A 20,301-nucleotide genomic window follows, 5' to 3' on the forward strand; every position below is an offset into this window, starting at 1 on the left:
GGGCAAATGAAGATCGACATACGCCATACAGTGTGCTATGGGGCAAATGTTTCCCGGACAGCGATAGCAGTGCTACGGCCTACTCTTATATCGAATTCCAGCTGCCAAGGGATCTGTTAGGTGCACACCAATGAGTACACGGGACCTAGGTTTTTTGTTCCATCCGAACGACTAGATGTTGTCCCTTGCCAGGCCCTAGCTCCGTCCTGCATCACTGAAAAAGTGGACAAGGCGGAAAAATCCCGATGAACTAGTGTACATGTTTAATAATAAGTAAGCAGAGATTAAAATATGTCTACTCGTGTTATCTCCTTAGCTTAACTGGAGATAAAACTCGTCAACAATAATCGTATGATAATTATGTTTATGCCAACACGGCTGTCATGATAAGCCTACTATCATTTATCCCCTCACGTCAGTTAACATACCAAGATGTCGGTTGTATACATTCAAGATGCCGCTGGTAAAAAAATTACTGTGCAAGATGTGGATGGAAGACTCTATCCTAGCTTTAATCCGGATGTCATCAGAGGGGTGTCATCATTAAAACTTAGAGATGATGACGTCATACTATGTTCTTTTCCAAAATCAGGTAAATAGCGATTTCTTGTATTCCATCGTCTAATAATTAATCAACATTATTTTATTAGTATCTTTATCCATAATTCAGTGCGATCCATTGCAGATTTTAATTGTTCTCTATTGTCCATTTTTTACCAACACTGCACAACCCGAAATGCAAATCGTAGGGCCAACGTGTAAATGGTATCAATTGCGTCACATAATTATATCGACGCGACATCGTTATCCCGGTCGGTGCAGAAAAGTAGAACGGTAAACCCCATTTTATTCATTCATTCATTCCTTTGAACATAACCAGATTTAATCTAAGAAACACATGAAAAGAATATATTATGCTCAAGAAAGAAGGGTTGTTACTCGTGAAAAATGTTTAGAAAAATAGATATGTGTACATCACTGTGATTATTAAAGCATTTATATACGTGTGTGTGAGTTAGTTGTATTTTACGTCCGCTTCCACCTGTCGGTCAGGTCGATTTGTCCGGTTGAATGGCAGGGCGGTGCACATCTTCCTTGGGGTTTGTTGGTGAGTGTGGGGCCTGGGCCATTCTTCCTTCCATTTCGTCTTCTAGTCCGGTATGGTGTTAGGTTTCATTTTTGCTTCTGTTTGTCCTGCCTTTTATTATTGGTTCTCTGAAGGAAGAATCCAGCACCTGAAAAGAAAGAGGGGAGAGAAAGAGAGTATCTGATCTTACAGCTGTTCTGGTTTTGTTTCGTCTAGTAAGGCTTCGGGAAGGGGGGGGAGAAAAAAAATAGTGGTTATGGCAGTAGTTTCTTTAGAAAGATATGAATTTGTTAGTAGGTGTTACTGACATTACAATTTACATATATGATTCGATCTACAATCAATGTTTATTTATTTTAAATAGAAATAGAGATAAAGTAAACTATAACTGAAAAATAATCGAGATAAAAAATGATAATATTTGGACAGGGTGTGTTACGTTTCCCTCTGTGGGGACATTCTTACGTTTTAACCCTGTCAAGTTGTTTTAGTAGTGCAAGGTGGTTGGCGTTTCTATCTAGGAGACATTTTGGCGCCTCGCCTTGCTATGTGTTTTTTTAAATTGATTAGTTCATTTGTTTAATTTGGTTTAGTGGTGCAAGGCGATTGGCGTTAACCTCTAGGGGACATTTTTGCGCGCCGCCTTGCTTTTGTTTTCGTTTATCATTATATGAATTTTTCCATACCTATACGTGATGGATAATGGCCGAAGACTGTCCATTATGTAAATAGAAAGAACAACTGAGGGGCGTTACATAATGGACAGTCTGAGGCTATTAGTCAAACTTAAAACATAGCACCATAGAGATACAAATAATGGATAGTTTTCTAAAACAACAAGCCATAAAATAATGGATATGCTCATGAATGCACGTGACAAAACACTCCAGTCATACAATGCAAGCATACACAGACAGTCCAAAATATTCTACATGGAGACGACATGTTTACAACACAGTCGAAAACAAATATTAATATTGAGAATATATGTGATAAGCATTTGGATACTGATTACATTGGTAATGTACTCGATATGGAAGATAATAGCCGTAAAAATTGTGATATTCGTGATATGGGGGAACAATAGCCGTCAAAGTTGTGATGGAAAGGCTGCTCACGAGAATGATTTAGATATTGATAATATTCTTAGTACTGTGGTTAATATGGAGGGTACTTGCCGTCCAAATTTTGATTTAAAATTTACGGAATTCAAAATCAACTGTCATTATGGTGTAACAGTGATATATTTAAACGTTTTTTATAAAGGGATAAAAACTGTGACCTGTATAGGTTCCACAGGCTCAAAAGACGTTTGTTGTTCAACCAGGGGCCATAATCCAGGAAGTTACGACCTGTAGAGTGTCCACAAAGAAGGTGTGAAAATGTGGGCGTATAAAAACGTATCATCGATCTAGTGCCGAACGTACTATATTAAACGGACAAGTGACATATAACGGATAGATTTAAGTGGAATTCTTTATGTAGACAAACACGTGAAATAACATTCGGCCATGTGACATTTCGGTAACTATGAGGTTTTAAAGTAATTTTATGTTCTGTAATTTGATTTGTTCAAAGAATAAATTATCTCAAAATACATGTTCATTTTTCAGATACGTGTCTATTATTGGTATTTTCTTAAACAATCATCTAATATACTCAGCCAAATTAAAAACTTGACACTCGGGATTTTTGGGACTAGATTTTTAATATTTGGTTTAAGGCATCTATTTTAGTGTTATGTTGTGCAGAGACGACCTTGACATCAACAGAAAGCAAGAATACGTCTCGCCGAAAGTCCTTGACATTGATAACGTTCGTGATGTCACGGTACCCCCCAAAATGAAATTCACAGACTTGGTGAACAATCGGAATAAAGTGTTTAGTAACGGTTGTGGCCTCCTCTAGCGTCTCGTACTGCCACACGTCTTCTCATGGATCTCAGAACCTTAGTAAACACTACACGAGGAAGACGTCGCCACTGCTGTTGAAGGTCCTGCAACGTCAGTGGTGGATTCACTTGCTGACGAACACTTCGACCCAGTTCGTCCCAGATGTGTTCAATAGGATTAAAGGACAATATTGGTGCCAGTTATTATCACATGTGTGATAAAACTGGTTAAACACATTCCAAATATAATTTTAACAGAGAGATCACTGATACGATAGTTGAGTAATACAGGATTCCCGAATCGGAAGTGACAAACGCTAAAGGAAAACACGAGATATACCTCTATATAACTGGCTGAAGTGCCGACTGATAACAGATACATGGGCGAATTTCTGCTCACTAATAATTCCTTCGAAGACCAAAAGTTGTTATATGGGACTGTAAGAGGATAGCTGACAATTCAATAAAGTAATTGAATGTCATTAGATAAGAGAACACGAGAAAAATAGAAATAGTCCGTACATTCCCTTGTTTATATTCATTCTATAGGGGAGAGCGGGGCTAGTTCGCACCATTTTTAATAAAATAATAAAACCAACATAGCTCGATAACTTTTGAAGCTACGTTACCGTAGACCAGTGATTCCCAACCTGTGCCGTGAGATCTTCCTATGTGTGCCGTTTAGTTTGAGCCATACTATGTGTCTATGACTAGTCTGTGGCTACAGTTGTATGCCGTCTATGATTTGCCATGTTTTTATTTTGCAAATAAATCAAAAAATTTTCATATATTTTTTCATGTGTTTCAAAGTGTGCCGTTGGCACAAAAAGGTTAAGAACCACTGCCACAGACCATACTAGATTAAAGACAGTGGAGTTGGCTAATTTACGGCATACATTAAATAGTTTTATTGACAGGCGTATACAAGTAATTTCATCTCAAAGTCACCATGTCCGAATGGACGAACATCAAGCCGCGGCTGTATAGCAGTAAGTGATATGTACCTACGCCTATACAGTTGCCATGCGGCACCGGTTTACTTATGCCCCCGTCAGACCGGGGTGGCGTCCTTACTGCGCTGCTGCGACCGTACGGCGACCAGGAAATGCACAAGGTCGCCGGCAAACGTGAACACAACGCGCGAAAATGTCCCCAAAAACTACAAACTTGAAAAAAAGTCGTATTCTCATAGTTTTACAGTTCAGATCGCAGAACCTTGGCGTTTGCTTTGAACATGCTCAAAATAAACGCGGTGAGTCGGCGATCATTGGCGACCATGGTGACTACAGCACGATAGCTGGCGTTTCCACCACGCTTATGGCGATCTTAACGCGCTCTAAAACTATTTTCCATCGCCGTATCAGTGAAGTAAGTACGCTACCCCGGTCTGACTGGGGTATTATTAGGAAAACTTGCCGCTTTTAGAAAGAAGTTCTAAAAACTGCGTCGTTCGAAGAGTATGTAGACTTTTCAGTTCAAACTGGTCCGTGTCTAAAGGAAATAGGATAAACTTGAAAGAAAAACAGCTTCAGACTTTGAAATCTTTGTATGGTAAAACATTCTTCAAATGCGTCGTCATGGTAATCCGGAACTTGAAAGTAGTCCCAATGGCGGACTTCGTCATACAGGCGAGGCTAGATGTAGGGTGCTGGAATCTGCTGAGGTTTGGCCGAGTGGGCGCGAGATATGAATGGGGTCGGACTAACCCCGCTTTCCCCTACCTTATAAAAACATGGTAATGCACGGACTTTTTTTCTGTTTTTCTTTCGTGTTCTCTTATCTAGTGACAATCTGAACGACAGACTCACCCTACCTGCAGAGAAGTGACTCTGACACAGTGAATAGCCATGATATCCATATGACTTTATCTAAACGTCACAGGTCATGAGGTCACATCAACAAACAAATGTAAACACCATCATTATGATCATTATCAACATTACAAGACACAATGTTACATTGTAAACAATAACCTTCTTGCAGCCTTTAGGACTGTATAATCCGTACAGAACGTCTTACCGTCTATTTCAGATATACACAATCAATTCTGTTCAAGTTTTTAGCGTGGGGATTGACTAAAAGTTAATTTATTTCAGCTCTAAACAAAAATTTAAAACTTTAACGCAATTTTAAAAAAATAGCCAAATTCTGGCTGGGATTACTGAGCAAAATGGCCATTCACTGTATACGTTAGTTACGTACGATCTAGTGGCAGTCAATTCTTTCTATAAATTGTCAGATATCTTCTCACGGTCTCACAAAACAACTTTTAGTCTTCGAAGGAATTATTAGTGAGCAGAAATTCGCCCATGTATCTGTTATCAGTCGGCACTTCAGCCAGTTATATAGAGGTATGTCTCGTGTTTTCCTTTGGCGTTCGTCACTTCCAGTTCAGGAATCCTGTATAACTCAGCTATCGTAGCAATGATCTCGGAGTTAAAATTATATTTGGAACGTGTTTAATTAGTTAATGACTGGCACCAATATTGTCCTTTAAGGTCGGGGCTAAGCGACGGCCAATCCAGGACTTGGACACCGGCATTTCTGAAAAAATTCTGGGTAACAATTGCTGTATGGGGTCGAGCATTGTCTTGTTGAAACGTTAGTCCAGGCCCATGTCTCTGCATAAACGGAAGAAGAACAGATTGCAAAATCTGATCCCTGTACTGGACAGCATTTAAGTTCCCTTGGACAACAACAAGAGGAGAACGTCCATGTGCACAAAAAGAACCCCAAACCATGACGCTGCCGCCACCAAATCGGTCAACTTCTCTGACGCATACTTGAGCGTAACGTTCACCTCGTCTGCGGTACACTCGGACCCTGCCATCGACAAATCTCAAAGTGAATCGAGATTCGTCACTAAAGACAACCGAATTCCACTGTCTTTGAGTAAATCTTATGTGTCTTGTGGCCCACACATGTCGGTTACGGCGATGAAGAGGTGTCAATATTGGTCCATTATAGGGTCACCGAGCTCGAAGACCAGCAGCCTGCAAGCGATTTCGAACAGTTTGTGCAGTTACCCGTCCACCAAACATCTCTCTACTTGTGGAGGTTGCAGTGACAAATCTGTTTCTAAGATGGGCGGTCGGCAATAGTTCCAGTTTGAAGCACTCTCATTCTAAGATTAATTATTGTCTGGCGTGAACAATTAAAGGCTCTTGCAACAGTGACCACAGACTGACCAGCATAGAGCCTACCTATAGCACGTAGACGTTCTACATTTGAAATGTCAATTTTAATTTGTTTTTCCAGTTCAAGTTACGTGTGCGCGTTCAGTTTAAGCAAACTTGCATCGATTGACCTCACGAGTTTGTGTTTGCACGTGTTTTTCAGGTTTTTCATCTTTGTATGCTCAAAAGCCACGTGACTTTACAATTTTATGAAATTAAAGGCTTCTTACTACTTACTATCGTTAGAAACACTTTAAAATTTATTTGACTTACCAGAAAAAAAATTTTGGTGAAATTCATCTCAGTGTCAAGTTTTTAATTTGGCTAAGTATATTTAAAAAACTGTCCATTATTTATTGAAAATAATGGACAGTTTTATAAATAATAGACGATGATTCTCCTATATACTGGTTAAAAACATAAAAGGGTGACGTCCATGGAGGTGTATATATTGACTAGAGTGTATGGTTACGTGATCGCGTGCCGACTATGGAGGTCGGCAGCCATTTTACAACCTGGAAGATTTAGCCTACGTTGGCATATATCAACATGCCGGAGAGTTGTTGTTGTTTTGGTTAATTCCATGTCAGGCGAAAAGGGAGTGGATTATCATTTCATAAGTAGGTAAGATATATTATAAGTGAAATAGTGATCTAATAGATATAGTATAATTATGATAATTGTGTAAAATAATTTTATTAATTAGGCCGACATTCATTGTGTACACAGATGTAAAGAATAAAGTGAAAGTTTCTTGCAATATTTATGGTTTTTTTTTTCTTCTTCTGAAAACCCCCTTAAAACCCCCGAACTAGTTAAAAAAAATGGTTAATAATAATAAGTAATCTTTATAATTCATTCCCAGTCAAATTTTGTAAAAAAAAAAAATAGGCCTGATGATAATGATATTTTTTTTAATCGCTGCTACTACGAAAATCTTATTAAGTATGATTAGGTTAGTCTTATTTTTTTGTAAAATTTAATATACCGCCGTATTTTTCAACAAAGAAAAATCAGACACCAGATCATGGAAATTGAAAACCATATCGGCCTACTAAGGCCTTGCTAGGCGTGTTTATATTTTCCTTGTTTTTAAAAAAAATATTATATATTCTACTGGTAAATGATAGAAGTCATAGATTATTTTTAAAATCGATTTTATTTCTTTACATGATATAGATAGTTTAGTTATCTGCCAATCAAGCAGTAGCTTTCATTTCAAATCGTCCAACTGAACAAATTATTTAGATCTATCCAAAATAAAGTTTTATGTGAACTACCGAGGAGCAATGTTCAAAATTTTGCTGAACACTTTATAGATCTGGACATTCGAGGACGTTCACTGTGCTCAATTAATAAAATAAACATGATTTCGTCAGTTCTGCATTACAATTTACACCATGGATGGTGACCATGCCACGGTATTCATCATGATGATGATTATGATAAGAGTTATTCTTAATAATAAAGCCCTAAAAATATGCCAGTTGACCAAAACGATTTTGTTTTTAGGACAGTAAGGTAAGACCTTACAATCATCATTTTTTTGGTTGATATTGTTGAATTAGAACTGCTTTTTTAATGGGCTTGTCCGCCCTCCGTCAGTTTATTACCCTTTGTTTACATAGCGTTTATCCGGGCACTTCCGTGATTCTTTCCCGGTTGAAACATGGCGGTCAGTCTCCAGTGACGGCCAACGGCGTTAACGTTACGTCAATGGGGATCACGTGACCACAATACACTCTAGTCAATATATACACCTCTATGGTGACGTCATATCAGTGTTTTAATTTTTATGAAGTCTCGGATAAGCTGGGAGGTCCAGTATCTGTCAGCTGGGTGTGGCGAAAGGAGAGAATTGAGACAGAAGATTCTGCCCCTCTTTGTTAGATTGTCAATCATTGATTGTCGTTTGTTTGTTAACTGATTGCAATCTATTAGTAAGTGAGAGGCGGTTGCAATACGTTCACACGGGCATTTGATTGGTGTATAGGTGTAGTCTTTGACTGCCTCTATTGTTTTGAGCCTCGTAATGAGCTTGCATATTTTGATTAAAGGGTTATTGATATAAACCTTGTCTACAAGATTGCTATCTATTTGATAGCGATGGGTGTTTCCTTATTTAAGACGGGGTTTCCATGCACATTTTATCTTCTCTTGCTATGCCTGCAAATTCCTGACTGCTATATTCTAAATTTTCTACTTCATTTAGTGACAACCCCTCCATGGCTAGTTTGTCGGCTTGTTCATTGCCATAAATATTGACGTGGGAGGGGATCCATGCAAGGACTACTTCCCTTCCACTATTCTTAATTTTTTGACTAAGGCCGGCTTTTGGAGGAGTTTGATTCTATGGATTTGATGCTACTCAAGGAGTCAGACAGTATTACGGCTTTTTGGTGTGTTTGCGTAGCTAGCCACCCCATTGCAGTTTTAATGGCCATCAGTTTTAATGATATTCAGCTTTGCTTTGGGTATGTATAAGCCATATCCTGTTGCCCCCTGTGTAGTGTTTTTGGATCCATCTGTGTAGATTTTTATATGATCTGTCCATTTGGTGTCTATTAATTCTACTGCTAGTGCTCTAGCCTCTATGGGATTGGCACGTTTATTTGTGACGTCACTTACGTGCGTGTTGATGATTGGATCACTTAATTGCCAAGGTGGTTTGTCGGGGAAGGTTTTTGTTTCGATAATGGTTTCTTTCAAATTGTACTTATTTAAGACATCGTTTGACATTTGCCCAAATGTCATGGGCCGGGTGTTTTTCCTGAAGCCTATCCGTTTAAATTGTTTGAGATGTCGGGCATCTCTCGTTTAGCATTTGTAGTTTGCCCCAATACTTGAGTGACAGTTCTTCGCGCCTGGTATCAAGTGGAAGCTTTCCCAGCTCGTGTAATAGGGCAACTGTTTTGATGGTTCCTATGGCTGCTCTAGTTGCTAATCTTATCGCTTTGCTTTGTATTGTGTTTAGTTTACTGAGTTGACTGCCACTTACGTTTGCATAAGCCAGACATCCGTAGTCGATTACCGAGCGGATTACTGCTCTGCATATTAACATAAGAGTGCCCCTGTTGACGCCCCAGTGAGTCCCTCTGATGTATTTCGTCATGTTTAGCGTTTTGGATGTGCGACTTACTATGCCATCGATATGTGGCTTCCAAGTTAGTTTTGAGTCGAACGAAAATTGGTCTCTGATTTGAATTCAACTTTTGTTCCGTTCATATTTAAATCGATTTCCTGTTATTATCAGCCGGGTGAAACAGTATTGCTACCGTTTTCCCCTCTGATATTTTGAAACCCCGTTCATTTGCCCACTTGGAGAATTGTTCTAGGTTGTATTGAAGTGTGCTGTGAGGGAAATTTTGCCCGAATTCCAACTGCCAAGGGATCTTTTACGTGCATTCCAATGTATACACGGGACTTTCGCGGCCAATGCAGGGATCGAAGCCTTTGTTAAGTCGACGAAAATTGCACAAAGGTATTGTTTGGCTGTAAATGCTTTGGAGATGTCATGTTGCAATCTAATGATATGGTCCTTAGTAGACCTGTCGGAACGGTAGCCACTTTGCTGATTTGTGAAGATATTATTGCTTTCACAATGATACCTAAGTATGCTTGTAATTATTGTTTCTAATGCATAGACTTGATGTAAGACTGACTGAACGATACGACGTTGTTTCATTTTTGTCTTTGTTGTGTTTATGCAGGGGAATAACTGAGGCAGTCTTCCATTCTTGTGGTGTTTTTCCTTTTGGCCATGAGAGATTAAATATATCTAGGACTAACGTCAGTGCTTTCTCGGGTAGATTTTTTAGCATTGTGTATTTCACACAGTCTAGCTCTTGTGCACTGTCAGTTTTAGCCCACAATGCTTTTTTCAGCTCATCTATATTAATGGGACTATTGAGATCTAACTCATTGTCTGCGTCTTCGTGCACTATTTTACGTTGGGTTTTTTTTAGGAATTTGTTTTTATTTGCTTTAATTGTGCTAGCTGTTGTACAGCCTGGTATTTTCTTAATATAATTACAGGAACACATTGGTCCTTTGAGATTTGTCGGTTATTGCTAAATGGTAGACTTGATATTGACATAAAACACAAAGGATGTCTGTTTGCCGATTCGGTACCTGAATCTGAGCTGAATGAAGAAGACTCACCCAGAATTATCAACACCCACGTCAGATTTGATAGACTCCCGTCTGATGTGAAGACAAAGAAACCAAAGATAGTATATATTAGAAGAAACCCTAAAGATGTTGTTGTGTCTTCCTACAATCATATACGAAAAACTGAACGCTTTCATTATGATGGAGACTTTAAGGATTACCTCCCCTTGTTTAGTGATGGCGGTATGTGTGGCTTTAAAAAAATTATACCTATAATAATTGCTTTAAAATTGTAGTGGACAGCTATTTCCGCTAAAACGTGTGTTTTGAAAAATGTCAGAGAATGGCTGCGTCAAAAGCGTAACCGTGACCTCCAACGTGTGCCGGACAGTGGCTTGCAGAGGTTTGGTGACAGCCAAAGATTAAGTAAAAGGCCTAATAACTAGAAATCTGAGAAGGAAAGACATTTGAAATATGTAAAAACAGATAAAATAAATAAATTAACTAGGGAAGTTGGCACTCCAAGTTAACTACCATAATTTTAGAAAAATTAATTTTTTGTTGCCCCCCCCCCCCCCCACACACACACACACACACAATCGGTCCGGTGCTGTCCCAACCCTATGTGCATCCGGACGTTGAATTGTCTATTATAGTTTGTATGAAAAAGTGGGAGATTGGTGATAAAGTAATTATATGCGTATTTACTTTTTAGTTGCCTATGGATCCTGGTTTGAATATGTATTAGAATGGGAACAGATCATAGCTAATAATCAAGAGTTATCTATTCTTGATGTAACATATGAAGATCTTAAAGAGGTAAGATAATTACTATGGTCTGGGGCCTGTTTCACGAAAATTTAACTAAGATAAAATCCATATTTTAGTAATTTGATTGGATAATATTAGATTGATTTTAGTGCTTAGCCAATCAAAATTGACGTATCTACTAAAATTTGGTTTTTATGTTCAATTAAGATTTCGAGAAACATGGCCCTGGTTTCTAGGGTATAATTTGTTTGATGTAAGCGAAACCGATTGAATCTTGTCATTTTATAACCCATGTCTGCACCATAATATCGTGTCAAATTAAAAAAAATCGTATTTTAGAGAATTGATCTGCACGGTGCATTTGTGTGATCATGGAAACTTTGTTCTCAGATTTACCTATTGTTACATTCCGAATTAAAATATTCAAATGAAATTTACAATCATCCATTTCATTGCATCTCAGAATATTATTATTGGGTCGATATTCCTCTATTATTTCCGTAAAATTAAATAAGTAGAAGTATTATCATATTGTTAATTTTTACCGAAAAGGTCTTATTGAATTTTGCATATTTTAAAAAACGGACATTATGCAAGAGCTAAATCTACCTATTGCAGGTCTTTCTTTAGGCCTTAAATGTTGTATAAATTATTAGACATTAACTTACCAAGACCATACTTTATCGTATAGTCTAGATTTTCAACAGATTAAATCGGATCTGCGGTTCAACGGAAGTTGATGATTAACCGTAATAATGGATAATCGAGACTTTGTTTATTATTATCGTAAAAACGGTAGCAATGACAATCGAGGCTACAGTATTATTACATTATCCTTTTTTTAACAATTATAGTGAGAACCGCCTGCTCTTTATCTACCGTTCGAGTGATAATCTTCTAAAATAAACAATAGAGTAATTAGAATTGTTTAAGGGGGTGGAGATTAACCACTTTGCGTAATTTGTTATTATCATTTTAACTTTATTTAATAACCTATATTTATTTCATATATTTAGTATAGTACTTTGTAATACTTGATGTATTTTCATTATAAATATCTTATTTTTATTTACTAACTATAAACTTATAAGAGCCTTTACCAGTTGTTCCTACTTGCAGGATCCTATCCAGGAAATTAGAAGATTGTCAGACTTTTTAGGAGTTCAAAGAAACGAGAATTTTATCGAGGAAATAAGCGATTTTTGTAATTTTTCCACAATGAAAGGCAGATTTAAAGATAAAATGGGGATAAAAGATAAACATAATATAATTTACAGAAAAGGTAACAGCTTCTAAAAGAGATTTAATCAATAAATATCATACTATAGATTATATTTTAAACAAAGGTATTCAAGAACAGCAACTATCGACGATCTGCCAGAGACCACGATCTGCCAGAGTACATGCAGATACGTTTCGATACGATCAACACGATTGCTACAACTGACCTCGATATATGATAAGACCTGTAGGTTCACCACGATTACTCCACGATTAAAACCACGATTTTAATCGTATCACGAATTGTGTTAGTGGGAACCTAGATATGCCATTGTACCTAAGAATTCGCATCTACAAGTATGAAATCAAATAGGCTGGCCATGTGATAGGTCTCCACTCTAAAGGGGGGGGGGGGGGGTCTCAGATGGGTTCTGATAAATTGACAGTAAGTGGTGCTTTCTGGTGTATGCCCTTACTTTTCTAGCTTGTGCATGCACACATTGTTTCCCACTATCACGATACGTGCAGCGATCGAAATCGTGGTTTTAATCGTTGAGTAATCGTGGTGATCCTATCCGGTCTTATCATATATTGAGGCAAGTCGTAGCAATCGTGTTGATTGTATCTGCACGATCGTGGACCCAATATTAACATTCCTGTCGTATCGTATCGCATCGCACGACAATGGGAACCTAGCATTAAGCAAGGCTGACACTTGCACGATTCCGTGGCACGCATTGGCACGACTCAAGTCGTGCCAGTGCGCAAACTAGTCGTAAACTGGCGTGAAGTGTGCGTAAACCCGTCGTGACTGCGTACCATGTCGGGACGAGAATTTTGAAATGTTCAAAATTTTGGTCACGACAAAATTTAGCGACCGGGTCGTGAACTATGCGCAAACTGTTCGTGAACTCGTCGGGACGATGCGGGAGGATGCGTGCCAGTGGGTGGCAGTGCGCGCCATGCCACGACTGTCACGAACTGCCACGAATAGTTCACAGTGGCGTTCGCGTCGGTGCAGGTGTATATATAGGGCTTCCTGGACACTGCTCGCCACTCCAGCTGTTCTCTTCTACAGCATCATGCAGGGAACAGTTACTCCATGTTCCTCCATCCGACGCACCACCCTCTGCCCCAACATCCACATAGAGGAACTTGTAGGTAGCATCTGCCACTGTCATCAGAACAATGCTGTGGAAGCCCTTGTAGTTGTAGTAGTAAGAGCCAGCAATGGGTGGTTTCTTCATGGCGGTGTGCTTGCCGTCCACAGCCCCCAAACAGTTGTGGTAGTTCCATCTGGAGCTGAACCTGGCAGTAACTTCCTTCCACTCCTCTTCCGTTTTGGGGCAGCGCAGCACTTCGTCCTTGTAGACCGCGATGATGGCTTTACACACCTCGGGTATGAACTTGCAGATGGTACTTGCTTCAACCCTGAAGCTGTACTGCAGACTTGGATAGGAATTTCCAGTGGCTAGGAAGCGGAGGATGACAGCTAGCTTGAGTCCAACTTGAAGCGGTTCCCTCATGAAGGTGGACTGCTTCTGGAGGCGAGGGGTTAACTTCTCAACCATCTCTTAGAACAGGTCAGGTGTGATTCTGAGGTAATTTTTGTAGCCCCTTTGATCTTCCTTGTGGAGTTCAGTCAGTAAACTGTCATACTGTCCAAACTCTTGCCTTCTGGTCAACCATTCCCTGACCCACACTTTCCTTTGTGTCTTTCTTCGAGGTGGGGTTGCCTTTTCTTGCTCTTCTGCCTCTTCCAGCCTTTTCTGCTGCTCTTGAACAATGACTAGAGCAGCTGCCAGGTATAGGCATCTTCTCTTCCCTGCAATGATTGTGTCTCTGACATTCAGCATGTTGTATCTTCCACAGTCAATCCAAAAATGACCAGGGGTTGGGGAGGCCCCCTTTTTATATGGCGTGCCGAAGTCGGCACGACACCGTCCGAATTACACAAACTCGTCGTGCCAATGCGGGAAATGCGTAAACAATGCGCAAACTATGCGTGAACTCGTTGTGCCAGTTCGTGTCAATGTGGACACTGATGGGCAAGCATTCGTGAACTCGTCGTGAACTCGTCGTGGACTATGCGTGAACTAGTCGTGAACGGTGCGGGAGCCTCCCAGTTCGTGCCCCAAAATGACACGACTTGCCACGACAAAATCGTGGCCAAAAGTCATGCAAGTGTCAGCCTGGCTTTACTATTGCATCAAAAACGATGTAAATTTAAAATTCAAGACTAAACAGCCCCCCCCCCCCTTCTCGATGTGCTAGATACAATATATTAAGAGCATTAATTACATTTGATTTTGAAGTTACATACCAAATATGCATAAAAGAACAACAATATTTTAAAAGTGGGAGAATTATTAAGGAACAAAGACAACTTGTTTCTCTACAGGTGAAGTGGGCGATTGGAAGAATTGGTTTACTGTAGCACAAAATGAATGGTTTGATCAACTCTACAGGGAGAAAATGGCTGACTCGAAACTGAAATTCAAATTTACATTAAATGAAGATTAATTACTCATGTTACTTATTAATTAATTACACTTAGTATTACTTAGTAAAAAGTATTACGTATTTGATTAGAGATTTGTAATAATAAATATACTTCTTATCGTGATTAATTGTTAGTGATCAGTAGTTACACGATCAATGGATCTAAGTTGATTGACCTGAAATTGATAGTTCTATCGTCCGTGATTTGTTGCCGTTGTTGTTTTCTTTTTTGGTTTGTTTTTTTTGTTTGTTTTAGTGATTAGTAGTTACACTTTTTGATGTTTAAATAATAAACTATTTTGGACATTGAATATTGGCCTTTATATGATTGGGATTTCTCTGTATCATTGTTATTTTAATTTGTACTTCTTATTAAAATCTTTTAACTTCATAATATATATATTTTTTTTTTTTTTTAGTGATTAGTAGTTACACTTTTTGATGTTTTAATAATTAACTATTTTGGACATTGAATATTGGCCTTTATATGATTGGGATTTCTCCGTATCATTATCTTTACAACTTCATAATACAATATCTTTCAAAAATTATCGAAATGTAAGCGAATTTACCGTTTATATACGGGAGACGTTCGAGGGAAAATATCGCTCTGACGTCACGCTACCAGAGATTTTCCATCAACGCGAATTGCTACAGCTCACTTTATTGGTGAATCCGCGCCTTAGTCAATTTGTATTTCTACTTTTTATCGAAATAAACAAACTATAGAAATTCGACACCCTCTACTGATATAGTAATACTGTAAAATTTAATATTGGTAGATAATAGTGTAGAAACCTATTTGACCGTAAGAAAATCTTAGGGGAAATCGTATCACGAGGAGTCAATATACACCGGGTCGATAACGGTGTGAGTTGACTCCTACAACTGCGCATGCGCTAAACGGTAATCACACATCAGGAACCATCTCACACCGGGATACAAAATACGTACCTAGTTTAAAATGTACATACTGCCTGTCAAAATGCAGTTCAACGACTTATCTTATCTTATCTTATTTTACCTTAGTCTTAGATGTTGTTCCTAGCTAAGCCCCCGTTCCTGCACCACTGACATGGTGATCGTACCTAGGAGAGTACCGCTCGATTAGTAACGAATTGCCTTACACGTTATAATAACGAAATGGGATTTAACTTCAACTTTTCTGTTCCAACCAGGCTTATGGAGAAGGATATTGTCCCATGGGAGAACTTTTGCTTGGACAGCAATCGAATTTCAACTGCCAAGAGTCTTTTTTTACGTGCACGCCAAGGTGTACACATGCGCAGGTGTCGCCAAAACGTTTGCACTATAACAAGGATTATCGCAGGACATTATCCAGCTATAAAATCGTGGAGGGTAAAGATATCCAATTGACGCACGTGCAATTAAAGTTATTCGTTTCATATTTTTGTAATCGAGAAATAAAATGAAAAGGTTTAAAGTCTTTCTGCTAATTTCGCCCTTATGATGACTTTGCTGTACACAATACTTTGCTCTAATAAAAGATGCAGGACGACCACACCACATATATATAAAACTCATAAGACAAGCCCGCAGACAAGACGCAGAATATACACAGAAATGGGCAAATGAAGATCGACATACGCCATACAGTGTGTTATGGGGCAATTTTTTCCCGGACAGCGATAGCAGCGGTACGGCCTACTCTTATATCGAATTCCAGCTGCCAAGGGATCTGTTAGGTGCACACCAATGAGTACACGGGACCTAGGATTTTTATTCCATCCGAACGACTAGATGTTGTCCCTTGCCAGGCCCTAGCTCCGTCCTGCATCACTGAAAAAGTGGAACAATGCGGACAAATCCCGATGAACTAGTGTACATGTGCAATAATAAATAAGCAAAGATTAAAATATGTCTACTCGTGTTATCTCCTTAGCTTACTGTAGATAAAACTGGTCAACAATAATAGTGTAATAATTATGCATGTGCCAACACGGCTGTCATGATAAGCCTACTATCATTTATCCCCTCACGTCAGTTAACATACCAAGATGTCGGTTGTATACATTCAAGATGCCGCTGGTAAAAACATTACCGTACAAGATGTGGATGGAAGACTTTATCCTAGCTTTAATCCGGATGTCATCAGAGGGGTGTCATCATTAAAACTTAGGGATGATGACGTCATACTATGTTCTTTTCCTAAATCAGGTAAATAGCGATTTCTTGTATTCCATCGTCTAATAATTAATCAACATTATTTTATTAGTGTCTTTATCCATAATTCAGTGTGATCCATTGCAGATTTTAATTGTTCTCTATCTTTGTACATTTTTTACCAACACTGCACAACCCGAAGTGCAAATCGTAGGGCCAACGTGTAAATGGTATCAATTGCGTCACAATATATCGACGCGACATGATTATCCCGGTCGGTGCAGAAAAGTAGTACGATAAACCCCAATTTATTCATTCATCCCTTTGAACATAACCAGATTAAATCTAAGAAACAAATAAAACGAATATATTATGTGCAAGAAAGAAGGGTTGTTACTCGTGTAAAATGTTTAGAAAAATAGATATGTGTACATCACTGTGATTATTAAAGCATTTATATACGCCTGGTATTTTCTTAATATAATTACAGGAACACATTGGTCGTTTGAGATTTGTCGGTTATTGCTAAATGGTAGACTTGATATTGACATAATACCGAAAGGATGTCTGTTTGCTGATTCGGTACCTGAATCTGAGTTGAATGAAGTAGACTCACCCAGAATTATCAACACCCACGTCAGATTTGATAGACTCCCGTCTGATGTGAAGTCAAAGAAACCAAAGATAGTATATATTAGAAGAAATCCTAAAGATGTTGCTGTGTCTTTCTACCATCATACACGAAAGCTGGAACACTATCATTATGATGGAAAATTTAAGGATTATCTCCCTTTGTTTTGTGACGGAGGTATAGAAAACCTAATGCTTTATTTTTATACACACCCGCCACATATTGAGGTAGTTGCCCGATTCAAGCCCATGGAATGAGACTGTTTTGCTTGGCAAAGACCTTAGTTTCAAAGTAACAGAGTCTTGATTCTGCCAGTAATACAGAATCAACCAACAACATACTTTCGACTACATCTCGACAGTAAATCCGACGACTATGAAAAGGGTACAGTCGTTTACAGTGCCGTCAGTGGTTTGAAAAAGTGGGAATTTACAGTGGTTTGAAAAAGTAAGAATTTAAAAACCAACAAAGCATTAATAGTATATATAAATGATTGTATAAAGTTGTATAATTGGGACCCTTTTAATAATATAAACCAAATGTACTCTCTTTTTAGTCGCATATGGATCCTGGTTTGAATATGTATTAGAATGGGAAAAGATCATAGCTGATAATAAAGAGTTATCTATTCTTGAATTAACATTTGAAGACCTTAAAGAGGTAATTACAAACTTGTAAACATCGTATTTCATCGATATTTGGGACAGAACCTTTACGTCCTAGTGTTCTGCATCAGTTGGGCTAATGAAGACGGACATGTGCCAGGCAGTATGCTATTGGAGAAATGTTGCAGTCTTCACCGAATTCTAACTTTCAGGTGTTCTCTTACACGCAGGCCACCGTATTAACGGGACCTTTGTTTGTCGTCTAATCTAATAAACTAGACGACGTTCTTTGACATGCACCATGCTGGAAAATCCTGATGAACTTTCTCGACAAATACCGGGATCCAACCCCGGCCATCTGGTTAGTGAGTCAGCGCCTTACTCACCGAACCACCGTCGTTTACGTCACTCATGTAACGGAAGCGTGGGATTACTTAAGGCTTTTGATTTGCATACTTAAACCCATGTAACTTTGTCAACCCATAATCTCTGAAAAAAAAACAGCTCCTTTAAAAAAGGGTATATGGATTCAGATTCACCGATGAACACAACCTAAAAAGCTAGCAGAATCATAGATTTTGAGTGCAGAATACTATTGTTATTGTAATATTTCTCTTCCGTTTTAGGATCCTATAAGGGAAATTAGAAGGATGTCAGACTTTTTAGGAGTTCAAAGAAACGAGGATTTAATCGAAGAAGTAAAAGATTTTTGTAATTTTCCCACCATGAAAGACAGATTTAAAGATAAAATGGAGAGGCATAATATATACTACAGAAAAGGTAACAGCTTCTAAAAGGGGTATCACCTTTAAAGAAGATGAACATTGAAATGTTTGTCCTTATTCAACATGGAGCGAAGTATTTGGCAGACTTTGCATGCCTTTTAGATTGACAGACTACAGTTTTATTGCTTGCGCGTGGGGCTCTTTTAGAAGTGAGGTTGAGAAGGTTATCCTAATCTTTTAGAAGTGATGTTGGAAAGGTGACCCTAGTCATTTAGAAGTGAAGTAGGGAAGGTGACCCTAATCTTTTAGAAGTGAAGTATGGAAGGTGACCCTAATCTTTTAGATGTCAGGTAGGGAAGGTGACCCTACTCTTTGGGAAGGGGACCCTAATTCTTGTCACGTGGAATAATAGGATCGAAACCACGCCTCTTGACAGATCTTATGATTTAAAGCGCATGCGTTAGACCACACTTGACCCCCCCCCCCCCCCTCTAGATTGAACATCCCCGATATTACGTTATCATTTCTTTGATTTTAATTGAATAATGAAATTGGGTAAGTTGATGCAGCTTCTATTTCTGTGCAGGTGAAGTAGGCGACTGGAAGAATTGGTTTACTGTAGCACAGAATGAATGGTTTGATCAACTCTACAGGGAGAAAATGGCAGATTCCAAATTGAAATTCAAATATACATTAAATCAAGATTAGGACATGTTTCATTTATTTATTTATTTCCTTGTTCCTTGATAATTCTTTATCATTATCGTTAGTTAATTGTGTTGTATGTTCAATTAAGCTACAAGTATTGATAGGTGTCCCTTGTCCGGCCAGTTGTTCCGAAATTTCGCTGAAACTTGATAAACTGAGGAGCCTATGGATAGAGTAGGTTAGGGGCGCATAAAAAGTTAATGTTCTCACGATGTTTGGGAGCCCTTTCAGTCATAAGTATAACAAATAACAAAATGTTATACACAATTGGAATTATTTCTTTATATATTCAGTCTCTGGAGGGGTTTGGTACTAAGGAGAATGGGCTTACATGTACAAATCATCATTTACAGCCACTTTTTCCAAACTTTTCTCACGTCCGGGATGAGAGAACCACCGTGGACCACCGCTAGATTGTGGGACCCTCCGTTTCCAGTCTATCACTGCTGGAAACTACGGTTCGCATCACACGTAGTAGTCATGGCGCTTGTACAGGAACTTTGCACTTGATGACCCCTTGCACTGTAGGACCCTTGACATAGTTCGTCGTGACCTTGTACTGGATGACCTCTGTGACCTAGTTCGCGATGACCTTACACTTGATGACCCCGATGAGGTAGTTCGTCATAACCCTGCACTGGATGACCTCTATGACGTTTATAAATAGTAAATGTGACACAAAATATGAATGATAAAAATACATTAATTAAAAGTATTACAAAATAATATTAAATATGGAAATACATTAAG

At 38.6% G+C, this 20,301-nt stretch overlaps 2 protein-coding genes across 2 annotated transcripts; both read left to right on the forward strand.

The window, feature by feature from the left end:
- The first annotated feature begins 432 nt into the window (after nt 1–432).
- Nucleotides 433–14,779, forward strand: LOC126815748 (sulfotransferase 1C2). Its single transcript, XM_056100022.1, has 3 exons — nt 433–592; nt 10,190–10,213; nt 14,658–14,779. The coding sequence occupies exons 1-3, from the start codon at nt 433–435 to the stop codon at nt 14,777–14,779; spliced, it is 306 nt and encodes a 101-aa protein (XP_055955997.1).
- Nucleotides 14,780–16,776: 1,997 nt separating this feature from the next.
- LOC126815746 (sulfotransferase 1B1) lies at nt 16,777–20,166 on the forward strand. The gene is made up of 5 exons (XM_050541656.2): nt 16,777–16,936; nt 17,373–17,690; nt 18,070–18,173; nt 18,745–18,898; nt 19,430–20,166. Exons 1-5 carry the CDS (start codon nt 16,777–16,779, stop codon nt 19,549–19,551), a joined length of 858 nt encoding a protein of 285 aa, XP_050397613.1. The 3' UTR covers nt 19,552–20,166.
- Nucleotides 20,167–20,301: the final 135 nt, after the last annotated feature.

This window comes from Patella vulgata, chromosome 3 (genome assembly GCF_932274485.2).
Source record: "Patella vulgata chromosome 3, xgPatVulg1.2, whole genome shotgun sequence".
NCBI lineage: Eukaryota > Metazoa > Mollusca > Gastropoda > Patellidae > Patella > Patella vulgata.

Coding starts and splice junctions, on each gene's coding strand:
- LOC126815746 (XM_050541656.2), top strand. CDS start 16,777: ATGTCGGTTGTATACATTCAAGATGCCGCTGGTAAAAACATTACCGTA. Junction 16,937..17,372: donor ATGTTCTTTTCCTAAATCAG/GTAAATAGCGAT, acceptor ATATAATTACAG/GAACACATTGGTCGTTTGAG. Junction 18,174..18,744: donor CATTTGAAGACCTTAAAGAG/GTAATTACAAAC, acceptor CTTCCGTTTTAG/GATCCTATAAGGGAAATTAG.
- LOC126815748 (XM_056100022.1), top strand. CDS start 433: ATGTCGGTTGTATACATTCAAGATGCCGCTGGTAAAAAAATTACTGTG. Junction 593..10,189: donor ATGTTCTTTTCCAAAATCAG/GTAAATAGCGAT, acceptor ATATAATTACAG/GAACACATTGGTCCTTTGAG. Junction 10,214..14,657: donor ACATTGGTCCTTTGAGATTT/GTCGGTTATTGC, acceptor GTTTCTCTACAG/GTGAAGTGGGCGATTGGAAG.